The sequence below is a fragment of the Xenopus laevis genome, chromosome 4L, assembly GCF_017654675.1.
Source record: "Xenopus laevis strain J_2021 chromosome 4L, Xenopus_laevis_v10.1, whole genome shotgun sequence".
Lineage (NCBI taxonomy): Eukaryota > Metazoa > Chordata > Amphibia > Anura > Pipidae > Xenopus > Xenopus laevis.
Window position 1 is genome coordinate 86561145 of NC_054377.1, and position 17892 is coordinate 86579036.

At 39.8% G+C, this 17892-nt stretch overlaps 1 protein-coding gene across 2 annotated transcripts in view; it reads right to left on the minus strand.

The window, feature by feature from the left end:
- Positions 1-2940: 2940 nt before the first annotated feature.
- The window catches only part of dmap1.L (DNA methyltransferase 1 associated protein 1 L homeolog), a 41511-nt gene continuing 26559 nt past the window's right edge, over positions 2941-17892 (minus strand). For both annotated transcript variants that reach the window (NM_001094407.1, XM_018256842.2), the window contains 3 exon segments: positions 2941-3476; positions 13115-13401; positions 14944-15016. In NM_001094407.1, the coding sequence (NP_001087876.1) occupies positions 3417-3476; positions 13115-13401; positions 14944-15016 (420 nt within the window). In that variant the 3' untranslated portion in view covers positions 2941-3416.

Genomic DNA, 17892 nt, shown 5'->3' on the forward strand with positions numbered 1-17892 from the left:
GGTATATGCATTTTTTTCTATGTCCCAGACACCCCTATCACCACCGAGGGTTTTGTATAGGCATGCACCCAACCTCAATAAATGCAGGGTATGCCTGGGACATGGGAAAAAAGGGTGGGACTCACAAGTAAAGTATCTTGGGCCAGTGCTCCTCTTCAAAAAGACAACTTCTCCAGCCCGGGCCATATAAATGACTAGAATTGCTAGATGGTGCTTACCAACTTGGCAACCCATAGAAATTCCACTGAACATTCACTTTAAAGGGAAGCCTTCAACAATAACTTATCATCACACACTGCCTCATTATTTAATGCTTACCTATCTAGGACTATATAAAGTAAAGCTTCACTAAACACTGACACTTTTGTTCCTCAAAAGCCGACACCCCAAACTTACCAATGCAAGAGGATTCTGTAATGGGAATTCTACTCAGCAGCGTTAGTCATATATATCATAATAAGATTACCAAGCAATTATTACACAGTGATCAATCTTCAGCAGGGTGGCTATAGTTCTTTATGGGTGTTTAGAGCTAAAGGATCAATGAAACAAAAAACAAGGAACAGGATTGTCACTGGTGTATTTTCTTTGCATCCTCTGGGCTGGAAATGGGTTTATTGGGCAATGTTGCTTGAAGACTTCATTGCTGTGGTTGGTGCACTACAGTTCCAGCAAGTTTTCCCTCCTGGTCATGTACTGGGGGATGTTGGGAATTGCAGCACAAGTTTGGGAAACGGTTCTGCCATGGAAACTGTGTGTCTCCTTTATTGCATCACAGAGCAGTTTTGAAGAACAAAACAAGTCAGACGGCAGTTATGCCTTTAAGCCAACAATCATCTCATGTAAGTAAAATATCCCAGAGTTAATTATTCCATATTGTGCAGAACAAAGATTCCCTGGTACAACACAGGTGTAGTGCTGCAATAATTGCATTAAGAAGCCCTATTATCTATGTGATGAGATTGTTGAATCTTTATGCTAGTTTGACAGCCACCCCCCCCCCTTCTCTGGCTGAATAAAATGAAGTATCTGTCAAATGATACTTGGTTGGATCAATCTTAGCAATTCCCAGCAAGATGTCACAAATCTGTGTGAACTCACGTGTCAGTTCAGATACAGAGAGTTGATGATTCCTCTGCCAAGAAGCTTCGCTGCTGTAAATGGCAATGAGACACATTGGCCCTGCTTTCAGTTACAGCTAAATCTGTTTTGCTCATATTTAATAAGGAACTGCAGCAACCCTTTTCTTCCTGGACTTGGTACATTCCAATGTTTCCCAGGAAGCGCTGTGGAGGAACAAGTGTGTGTGTGTGTGTGTGTATGTGAGGTAACTCATTTCATTTGCCTTCTGTCCTTCATAATTAGCTGCTATACACACACAGAGTGCTTTGTTGCTACTGTAGCATTATCTTTGAATTAAACATGTACCTGGTCTCCTTGATGGAATCATTGGATTAAATGAAACACTACAAAGGTAATGTCCTTTTTACAGAAACAAGGAATGAACATATCAACAGACATAAAACCTTCCATTGCAGGAATACTGGGACACGCACTGCGACTCAGCTGGTTAATGAAGATCTCTGATACTTTCTATACCAAATGCATTTTATTTATTTATTTTTTTTACACGTAAAGAGAGAATTTTTTGGCTATTGATTCCATTGATTTGTACAGATTACTACCGGCACTATCAGCAAGGAGTTTGTATGCCCAGACCTCCCAAGAAAGGTAGCAAAATAAAGATAATCCTTGAAGCAGAAACTACAAAAGGCTTTGTTTGCAATTGAAAGTCTCAATACAAGATTAAAGGAGAACTAAAAGTTAAATTGGAATATGGCTAGATATGCCATATTCGATATACTGAGCTTAATGCACCAGCCTTAGGGCTCTTACACATGGGTGTGCGCTTCCCTATGTTGTGCTTCCCTTCAGCCACAGGGGAGCGCAGGAGCAGACACACTGAATTATTGTCAATGGGACTGTACTCACACAGACGCATGTAAGCGACAAACGCAGGTTGGGACGCAGCATGTTGCATTTTACCTGCGTTCGGCACTTACATGGGTCTGTGAGAATACAGTCCCATTGACAATAATTCAGTGCGTCTGCTCCTGCGCTTCCCTGCGGCTGAACGGAAGAAAACACAACACAGGGGAGCGCACAAACAAACACCCCTGTGTAAGAGCCCTAACTAACGGTTCAGCATCTGTACAACAGTAATGATCCAGGCCTTCACAATTGTCTCAGGACGCCATCTTAAATGTTGTCTGTGGTATACACATGCTCAGTGTGCTCTGGGCAGCTGTTGAAAGCCTTGAAAATCATAAAGGAGAAAAGATTCTGTATCATATAAAGCTGATGCTATTTAGTGGGCTGGTTGGAGGCTGTTTAGGCCTCTGTGTACTTGAAATGCCAGGGCCTGTTTTAGATCACAGTCCAGACCTGTTCACTGCTAAAGGGCTGTGGTTGCTTTGGGCTGGTACAGAAGCTCAAAACATAATGTACAATATTTCTAGCTACTTCTTTGTTAAGCTTTAGTTCTACTTTAAGAAAGAGGAATTGCAAGTCAAAAAAGAATGCGTGTAACAGTACTCTCTTCTCCTTCTTAAGCATTTAACATGTTGTTAAAAATAATGTTCTGGTTAGCCAAGCAAATCAAATTCTATGTGGAATTCTTGTCCATGCTTTTGGGGGTGGCCTAGTGACCCTACATTCACGTTTCTGTGTTTCATTAGCCAAATCAGTTTTTGATTCTAACACATGACACAGCTTTGCAGCCACATTACCTGCCCAAGTACAGAAGGTGGTGATATCACAATACAAAGTAGCTACTAGATATGAAGGGGATCTTCTGCACCCTTCAAAAGCAAATGTATCTTCAGGGGAAACTAAAGCAAAGGCTTTCAGGTGCTTTAAAAACCGACTTGACACATTAACTGTAAAAAACAGGAGAGCCTCATTTATTATGTTGCCACTTATTTAATACATGACCTGTTTGTTACCAGAGAGACGCGCAAAACAAAAACTGTCAGGCTCACACGTAGTCTCTCTATATCTCTTTTCCTCAGATCTTATAAATACTTCACATTCTTGTAACAATTCTGCTTTCCTTTAGAACAAGGACAAAAAAAAAAAAACTAGCAAATTATCACTTATTCTAGAAACCATATTAGCTACTCAAGAGTGTTCCAGGGGTAGAACCAATAGGTAAAAGTATTATACAGAAATGTTTTCACTGTGTGCTTTTTTTCTAAACACAAATATAAGGAAACAATATGTACATCCATGACTAAAATACAGCAATTAAGAATGTCAACAGTCTAGCGGCTTCTCTGGTCTCAACCCAAACACTCATGGAACAAGGTCAGGGATTCACATCGCCTTTTGCTTTCTGTATGTGCTGCTCAGTCATCTCAAGGCTTCTTCATCTTCTTCACTGATGAGGAGCTGGAGGCAGATTCCCTCCTTTTTCTCTGTAAATAAAAGGAATTATTAACATTACAAGTAACTGGACCTGGTACAAGCACATTCAAGGCATTAAAAGTTTAAACACATTTCCACCAGCATTAAAGGAGAAGGAAAGGCTAAAAGTAAGTAAACTTTATCAGAAAGGTCTATATAAATACACCAGTAACCCTTCAAAGTAATGCTGCTCTGAGTCCTCTGTCAACAGAAACACTTCTATTGTGTACACATGGACTTCTGTATCAGACTTCCTGCCTTCAGCTTAAACCTCATTGCCCCAGACATGAGCATGCTCAGTTTGCTCCCCCCCAGCCCAGCTATAAGTGAGCAGGGAGAGGCAGGAAGTGATGTCACATCAAGCTAATACTGCAGCTGCTATCCTACATGAACAGAGAGCTTCTAAAGCTTTTTACTCAGATATGGTAAAACATTCTACAGAATAAATTCTAGCTTGCACTATTGCAGCTAATCTATTGGCAATAAAATACCTCCGTAGCTTTCCTTCTCCTTTAATAGTGTGTACAAGGACATTCCTATCCCACAACAATGGGTTAAAGGAAACTGAAAGACACAGTCATATTTACCATTGATCTCCCCCCTGAAACCTAATTTAGAAAAAAATGTTGCCCTGTAAACTAGTGTTACAATGAGCAGAATTACAATTGGTTTAATGTTAAAATAAAGGTCTAAAATAGTGCACACAAAATTCTAACGTATTTATAAAGTGACAAGATATTCTGTAGAAGAGGAGCTCAGAGCTTACAATCTAAATGGAAAAGGGGTACGAGACACAAGATGTGCTCTAGGGAACAATGGGATCCGACTGCTCAAACACTTTAACAAAAAGCCAGTGGGTAAAGGAGGGAAATAACCAGATAAACAAGCAAAATGATTAATAAACATCCTGAATGTCAGGAAAAGGTTAATAAATGTGATCAGAACTGTGTTAGAACTGCGGGGAAAATGCCAGGAATCCCAATTTGACCTTTGATAAGTCTCCCCCACAGCAGAACTGGTTGGGTCTAATTGAGTAAAGGAACTGAAATAGAATAAAAATAAAGCATATTATGGGCTTAAAAGCAGAATGAAGCATTTACTGAACAGAGTCCATCAGCCAATCGGTTCTTCCCTGCTTTCCTCATTTCTCTCTCTATGTAAATAAAATGAAAGTGTTAAACTAACACAGTGAATAGGGAATGTTCCAGACCATTCAGCATGAAACAACAGATAAAAGGACTGTATATTCCACACTACAGCACATGATTATAATATGAGAGTTATGTGTTGGACTGGGGCCATTAGACCACTGCCCTTTATTTATTGCACTTTGTGTATGTGTGGATACAAAAACTGCTTCACTGACAAGCTACACATCATTACATGCCTTGTCAGGTCACATGGGTCTAATTTACATAATGAACTGAGATCATTTACACATCATTTGCATCTGAATGGGCAATGCTTGAAAACTTCATTAGTTGGGAAGGAGAGTGCCAGATGCAACAGTGGTGTGAGGTGAATCGGTGACAAGATTCTGTGTGTCGCTAGAAAACCACCACAAGTCATGATGATGATGATGATGATGAGGAGGATATGCAAATGCATTTTATGCCTAGTGGTGCAACAGATCACATTATATACAAAAGTCGCCATAAACTGTTGGAATCCAAGGTTTAGCCCAGCAGATGTAAACAATGAAAGGAGAATATGCAGGCCAAAAAGCAACAGCTCCAGTTTCCATTTAAATAAATAGGAAGCAGCAGTGGCAACATACGTTGGGTGTCAGATTTTCATTAACAAATCAAATGTATATTTTTATTTTGGGGGGGAGGGGACTCGCTTTCCTAGCAGATGTATTAGAGCTCACTGATATAATCGACTCCAGCACAAACAAAATAAATGACTTTGGCACAAATCCTTCATGATGAGAAACAGGATTTCCTGTAATTTTGAAAGAATGAGCTTTAATACATCTACTAGGGAAAAGGAGCCCCCCCCCCCTAAAATCCAACTGTCAATCAAAATCAAACCCCCAACTCCTGTATGAAGAGAGAAAGATGCAGAGAGGGGGAGAGTGAAAATAACCTTGATTATTTCAGAAATGGGTCAGAATTTTTAATTGATTATATTTATAAAATTGTTTATTACAGCATGATGAAGCTTATATCCAATTTTCATTTTTGCCTTAGCTCCCCTTTAAATATTATTGTATCTAATTAAGTGGGACACATGTAAATACTGTAGGGCCAGAGAAGCATAACTGTGGGTTTGAGTTGGAATCATGTAGAAGACAGGCAGTAGGAGTAAAGTAGGAGCAGTAGACAAAATTCCAAAGCTAATTTTAACTGGAAGTCCAGTGTTCTCTACATGTCTTATTGGTCCATGTGTTCAGTTGTTGTCTGAATTAAGGTCACAGGCCTCAGCAACCCTAAAGCAAACAGCGGGGAATGTAGAACAACGCAGATAGGCTGCTTAGGTCTTTGGGGGAAAACAAACCCTGGGTCCTACATAGCACATACTGCCTATTTATATAATAAAGGGGACATTGGGAACCGAGGTTAACTCTTCGGAGTCCATGCCCGCACATGCGCAGGAAACTTGAAACACACAGAATTAAGGAACAAAGTGATTAATAATAACAATGACTCATTATTAAACTATTACATAATCATGAAAAGAGAAATAACTGAAGGGTATAAATGAAATGGTTTGGGAGTTTAACTCACACTTTAAGAGACTGTGCTAACTGGATAGACCCATAACTTTACCTGCTCTGACCCACGACTGCATTATCTGTAGTCTGACCTGCAACTATAAAACAGTGATGCCATCATAGTATGGAAGTGACATCATCAATAGCCCAGAAGTGACATCATCCTAGGGTCAGGGTAGGGTAGCAAAGCGAGGCAGAGAAGCCTATGGTAGCACTTATTCCAAAATCAGATTAGTCAACAGGGCAAGTATCTTTAGATTTAGCACCACTAGTCTAATATCATGAGCTGGATGAATGAAGCCCTCTCCACAATGCTCATGATTCTATTAACAGACCGTTCACTTTCTAGTAACCCCAAAGGCGTTTGCACAAATCAAGACATATATGAATTACTGTCTTTAATTATGTATATAAATACCAATTTATCATTCCCTTTTACTCGTTAAAAGCGAGCATGAAGGCTTTATGTTTGAGCATGAACAAGAAGTCCAAGGGACATATTTCTAAAGCTGGATAGAACAAACCTGAACTAGAATCCGTTTGATAGCAGCATATGCCATGTACAAGAACACATATTCAATGGTCACATGTGCAAGTGAGTAGAAGTGCAAAGTGTAAAAAGAGGCACGAGCTTGACAAAAAGCCATATAAAAAAAAAAAACTAGTGTTGAGACTTTTTAACCCACTCCCCCAGAAATAATTTGCAGCTTGAATTGTTCCCTTTGACTTTATGAGCGATGGCACATGGGATGTTTTCTTGTCTGTGTTAAATCTTCACCAGCATGGGCAGCAAAAGATCTGAAAATACCTCTTTATTCAAAGGTTTTACTGGTGGAGATTGAGGTTTCAACATAAGAGTCCCATGCTGTGATTGCTAAAGTGCAAGGGATCCCTGGGAAATACTAGTAAGATGTACTGCAGAAAGATCCCTGGGACGACATATTTTACCCCCTAAGAAGATGCTGGCCCAGTGAAAAAAGTTAATGATTTAACCGACTTTGGGTTGGACTAACATATTGGCTCCCGCTAGTGAATTAGCTGCTGGGATTTGAGCCAGGGACCTTTGGGTTTCTGGTTCTATGTCTTATCCATTAGGTCAGGTGAGCAGCTAGAAAGCATACTGTATGCCTTATCTATCACCTGACCTTTGCACTGTATTTTTAGCAGTAGCAGCCTAATTGGTGGGTTGGGGTCAGCCAATCAGGGCTGACCCTGCCCTATATAATGCCAGCCCTCCTCACCACCAGTGCCTGAGCATTGGTCTATCTGAGCTCTGGTCCAAACCTTTCCTTTCCTTGTCTGAACCGTGAACCTTGACCAAGCTCTTCTCTGCTTTTCAGTCCTGTTCCAGTCTCTTGACTCTTCTCCCTCATCTCCCTGATCCTGTCCTTTGCTCTCCATGTCCAATGTACAGCTAAAGGACTCACTCTACCTCTGCCTCCACAGTGACCACTACCTATTCCTGACATTTTCTCTATAAAGATGCCATTTATTTCACACCAGCATATTTGGTACCTTCCGTGTCTGAGAGCGATTAATAAGGACTATAATGACCCTGTTCAGTTTCTTATAAGCAAATGATACAGAGGAAATAGTTTTCAGAGAAGCTGCATACTGAGCCCTTAATTCTGATGCTCTGCTACAGGTTAGGAAATATAGGAAGGATAAAGGAAAACACCTGGTAAATTCTCTTACCTGTGCTTTTAATAGGTAAACTTTAACTAATAACAATACATAGAAATTCCTGAAACTGGACACAGACTTACAACCTAAATGATTTTTCCAATGCAATGTGAATGATAAAGGATTGGGGGCCGAGACAAGACACAGGAATGTAAAATGATATGAGACGGTGAAAGTGTTAGCAAATAATCCCCCAGCAGCAGCTCTGTGCCGCACATTAGCCCATTGTAACTAATTGATTTCTACCTTCAGCTGGAGCTCGGCATTGTCCCAATAACAAAAGGCCACTTGAGCACATATACAGCTCGCCAGATAGACAGCCATATGATACACACACCCACACATATATTTTCTAATCTAATTCATACATTCTAACTCCATCTGGAAGGAAGGATTTCCCTTTGATCCTAACAATGTAACGTGTAGGTTTCACATCAGCGCGGGAAACAAAGAGTCAGCGGGAGTGCAGATGGGGAAAGCGGAAAAGTCAGCTAATTCGGACTGGAAGCCTCAGACTTCATAGACTAGAGGTCTTTTGCTTTTGCCTATTAGTGGGCTGACTTCTGAGAGCTGGAACAAAGGCCTGCAGTGTGAGGCATTCTGGGACAGCCGACTCATTAGGGACGGCCGACTGGAGTGCGAGTTTAGGGAATCAAAAGCTGTTCTAATCTAGAGTTACCGGCTGAACTTCTGCACGGAACTAATTTGTTCTAAGTTGGGCTCTGTCTTTGCCAGACCTTAAGTCTGCCTCATGGGGGTCACTTAGTGCCATTCTCTTCCCTGAGCCTCAGACTGTGGCAATAGGGATAATCTGTATGGACACGTGACTCAAACAAGGTACATAAGGACCTCTCTCATATAATGATATAACCCCTTATCCCCCCCAGAGTCCAGCCCTGTCAAAATGCATCTATGTTCAGCATAAGTCCATCAAGCCCAAAATAAAAAATAATTGCAGAAAAAAAGAAAACATAATTCTAATCAACTTTCCAATATACATTTATTAACAATTTTCAGTGCTTTTAAAGTTATTTGTAAAACGATATATAGTTTTTTAATTGTTTGCATTATTTTTCTGTCCATCTAAAAATACAAACGCTCTGTAAGGCTACAAATTTATGGTTATTGCTACTTTTTATTACACATCTTTCTATTCAGGGCTTCTCCTATTCATATCCCAGTCTCTTATTTAAATTAATGCATGGTTGCTAGGGTAATTTAGATTCTGGCAACTAGATTGCTGATGTTGCAAACTGGAGAGCTGCTGAATAAAAAGCTAAATAACACAAAAACTGCAAATATAAAAAGCAAATGCAAATTGTCTCAGATTATCACTCCCTACATTATACTAAGAGGTTTATTTATTAAAGTTGTGTTTTTCCCGAAAAATTCGAGTTTGAGAGTTTTTGGGATAAAAAATTATTATGCTCTAAAGCTGCAAAAAGCTTGAATCTGAAAATACTCCAGCTAAAACTTGTCAAGGTCATGAAGTCAATGGCAGAGGTCCCTTGAACTACTTTAAGCTGTTTTTAGCCTTCACGATTTTCAGGTTTTTTTCTGTGGTTTGTGCTCGAAAACTCAATCAATTCGAGTATTCGACTTCCACCCACCCTGATTACATTCATTCGAGTTTTTTGCATTTGAGGTTTATCATAAATAAGCAAACATTCGAGTTGTAGATTTATTCGCATTAGAAAAAACCTCACAAACTTGACCTTTGAACACCTTTAAAAACCATAGAGAATTTGTAATAAATATATATTGCAAAGTTGCTCAGAATTACGTTTTCTTTTATAAGCAAAAACTTATTTTTGGGCTGGCATTCCCTTGCTTGAACATTAAGTAAAATTTGTACAGATGTACAGAACATTTGCATTAAAACACAACTGTGCTGCCATATTGCATACTAGGGTCAAGTGGAGCTGGGAATTTCTTTATAGCCTATAACAGAATTAACGGTTTGCATTGCAAATATGTCTTAGGATATTTTTTTACACTGGGAAAACTATAATGGCATTAGAGCCATATAAGAAATAAGAAGCCCTGGAATACCTTGGCCAATTCTTCACTGGTCGCATGTGCCATAAGCCTAAATGTAAGTGCAAAGAAGGGAATGAGGATTGTAGAAATAAAGAAGCCACTCTTTACAAAAAACACATTGTTCAAGGAACAGAGACAATTTCTAGGTATTTGTATTTTTGGGGGGGTTCAAAAAATGTGGTGCATTTTGCTAGTTTTTTGTACTTTGCCCCTCCTTTGTAAATGACCCCAGATGACTTTTGAATATACTACAACATATGAAGAGCGAGCCGTTGGTGGGAGGGCTGGTACCATTCTTTCCTACAGGATCTCTAAGTAGCGAAAAGAATAAAAGAACAAGTGAAGGGCTGGATGGTGAAGCTTTCTGTTCTGGCCCCAATCTCCCTACGGGCCTCTGTAAGATTTCTGTTCCAAGGTAGTGTAAAATGGTCACAGTGTGAATGCTCCTGACCTTTTGTCTTGGACTAATCTAATTGTGTCGTCTTTGTGTAATCAGCCAGTAAAGGTCAGTGCTGTATTTAACATGGGGCCTCCTTTAGGTAATGAATTTGCCTTGCAGTAAATTAACTTGATTATACTTTTTTGAAATATGTCAAAGACCAGGTCATATTAACCATGAGCAACCCGTACGGCTTGAAAGTCTCGTCTTATCCAAAAGGAATATTTATAGGCAATGTCCCAGACTGCTCTATTTCCCTGGGCAACGAAGCTTTATCAGGAAAGGAAATTCCTGGCTTTAGCTCAAAATGCAAACACTGGTGAACAGAATGTTTAATAGGGCAATTCAGAGAGTCGTTTTGCAGGACAGGCTATCAGAGCAATGATATTATAGTGGCACACAAACATTAATATAGGTGGAAAAGGACCAAGGACTGAGCATTATATATGGACTGGACTCAGCATTATATGAGGGATTAGAAAGGAACAATCTTTGAGAAACCATCTCAAAGAATGGAGGTTTTTTTTGTGATAGAATATAGCTTGTACCTAGTTTCTGAGAGCTGAATATATATTTTTATATACTATCCTTCTGATGGCAGTTAATATTGATTGCCTATTAAAAGGAATACAAAACCAGCAATTGAGTTATGATAAAAGGACATTGGTAAAATGAACCATTAGGGGCTGTGGATTGGCACCTGTTTAGGGCCAATTTTAGTGCCAATTTGTAGGGTATCCCCCAATGAGCTTAAAAGCTGACCTGGAACAGGATGCACACTGCTGACAATTTCTCTTATGAGAGCTGGACGCATGCACCATACTATCTGACTTCAAACTGCACATGTGCCCATCCCAAATCCATGCCAGGAATAGGAGAAGAAAGAATAAAAATGGGTATTAAACAAAACATTTGGGGTAAGAGTCGTATCCATGAATATACATAAGTCAAAAAAGTGCTGTGCTCAGTTGTCCTAAGCTATAATGTCACAAACTTAAAGGGAACGAAAAAATTATAATCGGCTTCATCACATGGAAAAAAGGGACTTTTTAACTATAATCCATGCACAACTTCTGAAATGATCAAGTCACTGTCCACAATCCCCCTACTAGAGTCTGTCTGGGGTAACCAATAAGCAGCAAGAAATAAATGTACTACAGGAAAACATAATGACCACTGACAGTATTGGACAGCAAAAATGGCAGACAGGAATGAAGAAGAATCAGACAGGATAAAGAAAGCTGAAATAAGAGAGAAAGGAATTGCTGAAAAAAGAACAAAAAGACAGGACTGAAATGGCAGATAAATGGAAAGTAACAAAGGCAGCAAGGTATTCAAAATGTAAAGGTAAAACACAAAGTAAAAAAGAACAATAGAACAAGAGAGGTAGAAAAAGACACAGCCAAGACAATTGTAAATGCTACTGGATAAAATGTGTTGCCTGGAAGGCTTGGGGAAATACTCCCATCCTGTCCTAAGATAATATAAGCAGAGTCTTAAAGTTCACATGAACGTGTTACCTCTGCAGACAACAGATAAGCTCCTCTCAATCTCTTTGTAAATCACAATACATTCCGCATATATCAGCCTTGTATATCTAAGCAGACATCTATGTGTTGTAAATCTAAATATGGCAAGCGACTTATGTGAGAACGTGGATTAAAAATAAGTATGTGCTTGCAGGTATTCTTCCTTGGCTAGCATTATTATTTTCTCAGGTGCCTGAGGCAATATTTTTATGTGGTGTGTGTGAGTGAGCACTTGAGACTAGCAACCTTTTGTAATACAACGCTATATGAACAATCTGTTTAGCTACTAAATATAATCTATAGGAATCTTATAGCAGGTTAAAAATCGGGTTGGAAACGTTAATGTCTTTTCTACCTCCTGGAAGAAAAAAAAAAAATCAGATATTAATACATCATTTATCTTTCTATGTCTTAGAAAGATAAACAATGTATTAGGTATTATGACTATCCTTAGCATGCCCTTAATTCACTTGTGGCAGGATATTGTAGAGTAAAAAAACGAAATACTAAAAATTAATGAAAAATGAGACATGAAGCAATGGAAAGCTGGGAAAAAAGAAGGAATTTTAAAGGAATTCTGTTATTACATTTTATTTTTCTCTTTCGATTCAGATCGTACATACACAGTTAACTAAAGGTGCGCCGTCTGGAACAGAAAGGCGCTTCCTGAAAGACTTTATGCCAAGTCACTGCTAGCGTGATGTCACTTGTGCTCCACCTCGAGTGCGGAAGTGCCAGCCTCCACCTGGTGTGGATCCTAGCCGAGCTCAACCTAGTGTATACACCTGAAACACTCGCGCTCAGTGTGATGCAGATCTGTGCCGGGGCTCAAACTAGGATAACCTGATCACACTGGTCTTGTTAGGCTCATAAGCCAGAGTATATACATTAAGGAGCATGGTGCATTATGGTGCATGGAGCATTATGGTGTTCCATTTCCTACTCTTCAGGAGCATGCATGGTGCTCCTTTTTGCAACTGGGACACATACACATCAAATACCCAGCACGGTGCATGTCTGGGATGTGGTGGAAGAGTGTCGGGAAATACAGGAAAATGCAGGTGGTCTAGCCACAAACCATTAGGATGAAAGCCCTATTAACAATTAATAAAAACATTATTTGCATGCTGGCTGAACAATTTAAAACAATGCAATAAAACACAGATTTCCACTATTGTGTAAGTGATTATTACGGGCTGCAGGAATATTTGATTTTGTCATGTTTAGAAATGCGCAACTCACCGAATTCGGTGTTAGTGGGGCCCCAACAACATCGATGATTGGATCTTTTGCTTCTAATTTTATTTCTTCTGTGCCAGAGGCTGCCTGACTTTCCCCAGCAACTCCATCTCCCAATGAAACTGTATTTGTGCTTCCGCTTTTGGAGAGGGCTTCAAAGCGATGGCGTAACATCTGCAACTCATACTCACAGCTGGAGAAGGCTTGCTTCAGTTCATACAGCAGCACTAGATCACTGCGAAGCTCATTAAACATTTGCACAATCTCCTCTGTTGGCATTGGGTTCAAGTCTAGTGGAAAAGACATATATAAATACATAATGTTAGCTACCCTATCAAACCGGTTATATTTTATTCTTTCAGAAAACTGCTTTTATGGGAAAGACCCAATAATACTGTTAATATTCCAAAAAGACAATGACAAGCAGAAACTCCATGAGGAGTAGCAGAAGAGCTTTACAAGTGGGTTGAAAGAGGACTTTGTTTTGTCTCAAATTTAATTGGTGTTGCGAGATACTTTTAAGGGTTTCCCTAAGGGTAAGGTCACACCTGGAGATTCGGGGTGACTAATCGCCTCTTCTTTGGAGGCGACTAATCTCTCCGAACGGCTTCCCCTTGTCTTCCACCTGCTAGAATGAGAAATCGCCTGCGGCATGGCACTCGCGGCGCTTCGTTTTTCGAAGTCGCTCGAAGTTTCCTCGTGAGGCAACTTCGGGACGACTTCAGAAAACAAAGCGCCGCAAGTGTCATGCCTCAGGCGATTTCTCATTCTAGCAGGTGGAAGACAAGGGGAAGCCGTTCGGAGAGATTAGTCGCCTCCAAAGAAGAGGCGATTAATCGCCGGGCGATATGAAAATCAAAACAAAAAAAGGCCCCACAAACAACAGAAAAATAAATTTTAAGGGAAATTCTTCTCAACCCCAATAAAAAAAACAAAAGCCTCTCTCCACCCACTTGTACTATTCTATGTATCTCTGCAACAAAAAGAAGAGGTATTTCAAGGAAACCCCTTGATAGAATGCTTAGAAAATGTTATATATAAACTTTCAGAGATATTAGTACAATCCGCACAGAGTCTGGGTGTGCAGAATACAAACAACAGGCTATATGACTGTTGAATTACATATTTTGCCTATGTTCACATAGGTGAGGTATCTGTAGCCCTCCAGCCTCTGGTGAATGAGCCACGGTGCTTGCATTCATTAGAGCTCTCTAAATGACTGTTTATGTTCCATATCCTGGGGAGTACTCTGCCCACCCAGCTGTACCCTAACTGCCCTCATTTTCCAATCTGAGTTGCTGCATTGTGCCGCACACTTCTTTACAGCAGGCAAAAAGTGAGATGAATTAGGAAATAAAATGACTGCATCTAATGATCCGAATGCATGAAGATTGGTCATCAAATTAAAGCCTGAAATATCCTTGTTCACAAAACATCAATTCTCATTCTGTCTTCACATAAAAAGGAATATAATGTTAGGAATGCAAAAAAGAAAAAAAAAAGCCCCCCCCAAATATTTCTCTCTCTCGACAGTGTGTCTAAATGTGGTACTGAGGTAAGATTGTGCCGTCAGGCCTCTTTTATTCCCTGACACGGCGCTGCTTTTAATCCTTTTCTGTATATGCCTGATTGTGAAAAGGGCCTATGTAGCTTTTATATGCGTTAAACTTTTTTTTCAAAACACATAAGGTATTATTTTAAAAATCCAGTGTATACTGTTATCTCCAAACTCTCTGTATTAGTGAGAGAATATAAAATACAGTCCATTGGGACTACAAAAGACTTCTCTGTGTGTCTTTCTCCTTCTCTACCCCCACTTTTTTTTTGCTCACCTACTCCTAGTTCTGTTAGCATCTGATCCAGGGCTTTAATCTTCTTCTGTCCAACTGAGCTTGGTAGTTTCATCTGCAAACAAAAAGGTAAAAAGGGAGCCACACAGCTCTCAGTTAGCCCTCACTTGCAGAATCCTAGTTCAAAAGGTAGCTGGATCGCTTTTCATATTGCACAGAGAGGGAAGGCAGAATAAAAAGAAATGAAGAAAGGAAGGTAGAAAGAGAAAAAGAGAGCAAAGGAGGACAATGGCACGCACATTCTTTCACTTGTGTGAATCTCATTGAAAAGCTGCTGCTGCGGACACACAAGGAATCCCATTTTTCAGTCTGCTGTTAAACTAAATGATGAACAAAAATAAGGGGGAGGAGGGCAAAGTTCATCTTTTTGGTTTCATGAAACTACTTCCTGCCGAGGGATGTAGATGAAAAGATTTCACTTACAGGATGTATCATATGAAATGCCCTGTTTGATGCCTTGTTCTTATTTAGCAGGATTTTATCATCCTTCCAGGCCAAAATGTTCTCTCCTCCTCTTTCTGGCTTTTTTTTTCTGTTCTAACCGGAGGAGCCCCGGAGCAGTGGGGATTCATTTAGCAGATGATATAACAAAGGAATGAGAAGTAAGTAGGTACACAGAAGTGCGGCCGAAAGCCCACAAAAGAAGGGAGCAAGGAGTTAGCCGGCAGAGCAGAAAGCAGCAGGAGCCAGACGAGGAAAGTGGGGAAAAATGAATTACAGGCACTCATTAAAAATAGCAAGTAAAAATAGGATCACTTAACAGAGACTTGTTACCCACTGAATTGCATTGCAAAGATCACAGGTAGCTTAAATTTTCTCATCATCACAGGGCCGTGCTTAACAGAGCTGGGATTTCACTTTCTGCACCTATTCAAGGAAACTTCCTGCCCCTTTGATTCGAACAAAACACAGTGGACCGGCTCCGTGTGAATAATTATACAGACACAAGGAAAGAACTAAATGGCCACTAACCAACTGGTCGTTACGCGGCTATTTAATCCTCATGGGATTTGGTGTCAGTCAAACAGTTCAACGCAGCAAGAATGGACTAAGGAGTAAAACATTAGAGAAGCACAGTCAGCAGCTAGACACAAAAGGTACACAGGCCTGGGGTAAATAGCAAGCATCCGTCTATATGAACTGCAGACACACAATCACAAGGGCCAATGGACAAGAAGCTTAAAGGGAACTGTAATTATGTGTTTTTGCCGAATATCAAAAATAGTTTTAAAAAAAAAAAAAAAAAAAAAAAAAAAAGAAGCAGCAATATTTGCACAAACGCAATCTGCTTTATCTTAGATTTTATATTAGGGTTGCAGATGCATTTGCCTTATTGCTTAGTATTTTATCACCATTTACATACACAAAGTCTCTTTCAATGGCAACATCTGAGCATCAGCAACAAAGGCAGCATCTGCATATATACTTGAGAATTGCTCAGCCTGACCAACAGCCTTTTTTAGATGTATCTCTCAAGCATAGACCAATGGCACAGGGGTTCTTGGCTGAAACAAATGTATTTCAGTGAGCAATGTTTCCATCGCCATGGCCAGACAAGGGATCCATAATGCATAAACTGCAGCATAATGGACACAGAATGACCATTTTGTTTAAAAGAAGTTAATTTTTAGCTTTTCACACAGAGTTATGAATGGATATGTGTGAATACAGAGGGAAAACACACACACACACACACACACACACACACACACACACACACACACACACACACAGTGACTGCAAAAATATTGAGATCCTTGAACAACGCCCTCTTTCAATTAGATAAATCCATCACGGATTTTCTTTTCTCTATGATACATGGTTGGAAAATATGCATGAGTGTGACCAATTGCCATGTTGGTACTTTTGTCTCAAGACCAAAACAGGGCTTTTTGGCCAAGGTTCAATGCAATATGTAAGGTGCAAATCTTACACTACCCACATCACCAAAAACAAGATACCTATGGTGAAGTATGGTGGTGTTTGGGGCTGAACCAGCAGGGACTGGCAGTGGTATAACATTTGACCCCTGGTTTCCCGCCATCCTCATCTGCAGGCCCCAGCTCCACCCACTTCAGCCATAGATGTAGGATTGGCATCTTATAAAACTACAAAATGTGGTGGTTAAATATTTTTGCAAAGAGCATATTTTACATACATTACATAAAAATGTGTTCAGGGCTTCTGTTTGAAAAACAAATGTCAGCATGGGATTTATTATTCAGTAACATTACAGAATTAGACACGGGTCTGACGTGTGTGTGTGTAGCTTCTCAGTCCGATGATCCAATAATCATATTTTTAAGCAATATTCCAGGGGAATACATTTGTTATAAAAGTGCCTATTAGTGGGGTTAATCTTACTGCTTGTTACATTAAAGTGCAAGACTAAAACACTTTTTTTCTCCAAGATATTTAGAAGCATAATTTAAATATCATTCCCTCCTCCACCCTATAATCAATTAATCTTTCTACTAATTTTTCTTTTTTGTGCGATGCTCTTTCTTCCATGTGGAAAGACTTCATTGGGTCCCGGGAGCTAGAGTATATTTTAATTTTGCCATCATTAAGGAAATGTTGTGATTTATGTGGCTGCTGTCAGACTAATATCTTTAAAATTTAGCTGGGTACAGCGATTCATCTTAAAGAGTGATGAAGGTTGATTGCTCTCTATGCAAAATGTATTAAAAGTAAATGAGGAGTCTATTACTCACATAGCACTGATAATCTGTTAGGTAAGCTCCGTTAGCTAAACACATTTTTGTGTTGTCACAGGGAATGACCACAATGCCCAGCCAGCAGGGAGAAAGCAAGATGGAGTTATTAACCCCTCAGGGGCTGCAGTGTCACAAAGACTTTCATTTAAGGCCTTCATCTTTATTCTGTGCAATGACATCCCTACTGCAATCAAAGCCAATAGCTCATCCCCCA